This window comes from Lygodium microphyllum, chromosome 19 (genome assembly GCF_053477565.2).
Source record: "Lygodium microphyllum isolate KBCC chromosome 19, Lygodium_microphyllum_v1.1.10, whole genome shotgun sequence".
In the NCBI taxonomy this organism is placed as follows: domain Eukaryota; kingdom Viridiplantae; phylum Streptophyta; class Polypodiopsida; order Schizaeales; family Lygodiaceae; genus Lygodium; species Lygodium microphyllum.
This window is the reverse complement of record NC_141153.1, coordinates 107,371,870-107,373,997: the sequence shown is the minus strand read 5'-3', so window position 1 is coordinate 107,373,997 and position 2,128 is coordinate 107,371,870. Positions and strand designations below refer to the sequence as shown.

General features: G+C 56.8%; 1 protein-coding gene across 1 annotated transcript; it reads right to left on the bottom strand.

The window, feature by feature from the left end:
- Positions 1-221: 221 nt before the first annotated feature.
- Positions 222-1,815, bottom strand: LOC148020254 (putative aspartic proteinase GIP2). The gene has a single exon (XM_087700589.1). It carries the CDS (start codon positions 1,720-1,722, stop codon positions 313-315), a length of 1,410 nt encoding a protein of 469 aa, XP_087556715.1. The 5' UTR covers positions 1,723-1,815; the 3' UTR covers positions 222-312.
- Positions 1,816-2,128: the final 313 nt, after the last annotated feature.

The following is a 2,128-nucleotide window of genomic DNA, read 5'->3' as shown; positions in this document are numbered from 1 at the left end:
ACTACCAATGCGCCTAAACGCCATATTCTATCGAGCATGGTTTGATGACCTGGGTCTTGAGATAAAAGAGATATGCTGTAGACACATAGGATTGAGCAATGAGATGTCTTTGGATAAGAGACAATATATGCGTTGGCAAAGAACGTGCGTGCTTCAAGCTTGCGTTAGTAACATAGTTATTCTAACAAAATTCGCTTGTACAATGACGGTAGGAAAGTATGAAGAAAACATGTGGTGTTATTGGTTCAAAAGCGTGAGAATTACAACTTTTACAGCCTCGCGCGACAAGAGGAAGCGAGAGGACGTTGGGAGCTAATTGGCGAAGGCGAAGTTGAAGTTGGAGCAGGTGGTCATGGATCCCAGCAGAGACGGCGTAAAGCCCAGCCTCGATTTGCCCAGATCGAACTGCAGCAGGGCGTCTTGCTGCTGGAAGGTGCCCCAAACGATCGAAGAACGCTGGGATTCTTCAGCCGCTGTGAAAGCCAAGCAGAAGACCCTGTTGTTGTTGAGAGAGACGACGGAATTGGCCCCAAACAAGGGCCACACCACCTCCCCGCCCGCAGACCCTGCTCCTTGCAATGCGATGTCGATCTCGGGCACATTGTAGCCCAGCCTCGTGGATTTCGCAGACGACGCAAGGAAGCAGGTGTCGAAGGGGGCGATCGGTCCGGCCTTCTTGATCCCTCTCGCCGCCGCGGCGGTCTTGAAGGCGGCGGCCAAGGCCTTGTAGATGGAAGGCTCCAGCTGCGTGTAGCGGGTGGTGGAGGTGATGCGGGTGCCGCCTTTAACTAGGCCGTACTCGTACGTGAGCTGGAGCAGGGTGGTGTTGAGAGGGAGCCGGGCCCCGTCGACGGAGATGGAGGTGACGGGGATGAAGTAGGTGTAAGGGTCCTGGCGGGCCTTGAGAAGGGGGGTGTATCGGAGGCTCTTGGAGGCGTCGATGCCGGGGAGGAAGATGTAAGGGCTGTCGCCGAAGAAGAGGACACCGGGCTGGGGGCTGCCACTAGGGAGGCAGTAGGCGAATTTCCTCTTGAGGCCCAGGAGGGTTGCGAACTGGGTCGGCAGGCCCAGGTCAGCCTTGCCCAAGCCCGCGGCACCCATGACCCCCCTCGGCACGGCGTTGTTCTGCAGGAGCAGGTCGTCCCGGCACACGAAGGCGAAGTCGGAGACCGCGACGGCCCGGCCCGTGTTGCTGGCCGTGCCCGCCGACAGGGCCCGCACTGTGATGGTGTCCGTCCACACCTTGCCGAATGCCGCGCTGTTGATGGCGCTGTTCAAGATGAGCAGGCTGCAGGTCTGGTTGCCGCACACGGGCGAGGCGGGCCCGAAGCAGGGGTCGTCGCACAGGCCCAAGGCCTTGCTGTGGATGAGGGAGCTGCACAGGCGGCTCTTGCACAGCACCGCCTCCAGCGTTGCCGATGGGTACACGAAGGAGGTGTCGTTCAGGCAGTCCCGCCATAGGTTGTTGGCTTCCAAATCCAGCAGCAGACTCGGGGCTGCAGCGAATAGTAGTCTGCTGCCTCTCCGCACGTCGGCCAGCGGCGTCACCGAATACAGCGACGTGGAAGGGTCGTAAGCAATGGGTGCAAGCAGAGCTTTGACGTCGGCAGCTCCTGCGCGCGCAGCGCTAGCAATAATGGAAGCCTGCCTGATGCTGCAGCTCACGGAGATGAGCAGAAGAATGGATAAGAGTACCAAGGGATTAGTAGACGGCGGTGCCATTGCTGTGAAAGCTACCTAGGAGAAGCAGGAGTGGAAGGTGAGAGTGTGTTGCCTCGATCATGCGATGCGCATATATTTATATATACGCGTATCTGCTTCGGGTGGCAGTGTTGATTTGACTTTTCCCTGGGTAAAACTCTCAACGCTTGTTGTCCTTGACTCCCTTGGCAATCCACGAACGCGTTTCTCCCACCTTTGACCTGCAGGGGGGGGATTACAGCTGGACGAGCCCACACCCAAGGGCCGACACACCATATATATTATACCTGCTCATCAAAACAACAAAAACCAGGTGCTCCTTCTCCTCGCCACCTTTTTATGTGCGCACTGCATTATCTTTCCCATTACGACGATATTAACGTTCCAGAGTAAAGTTTGTGCACGTACGTTCTTTTAAAGGAAAGGA

Excerpts from the sequence above, each read along its gene's own strand:
- LOC148020254 (XM_087700589.1), bottom strand. The coding sequence starts at position 1,722 with ATGGCACCGCCGTCTACTAATCCCTTGGTACTCTTATCCATTCTTCTG.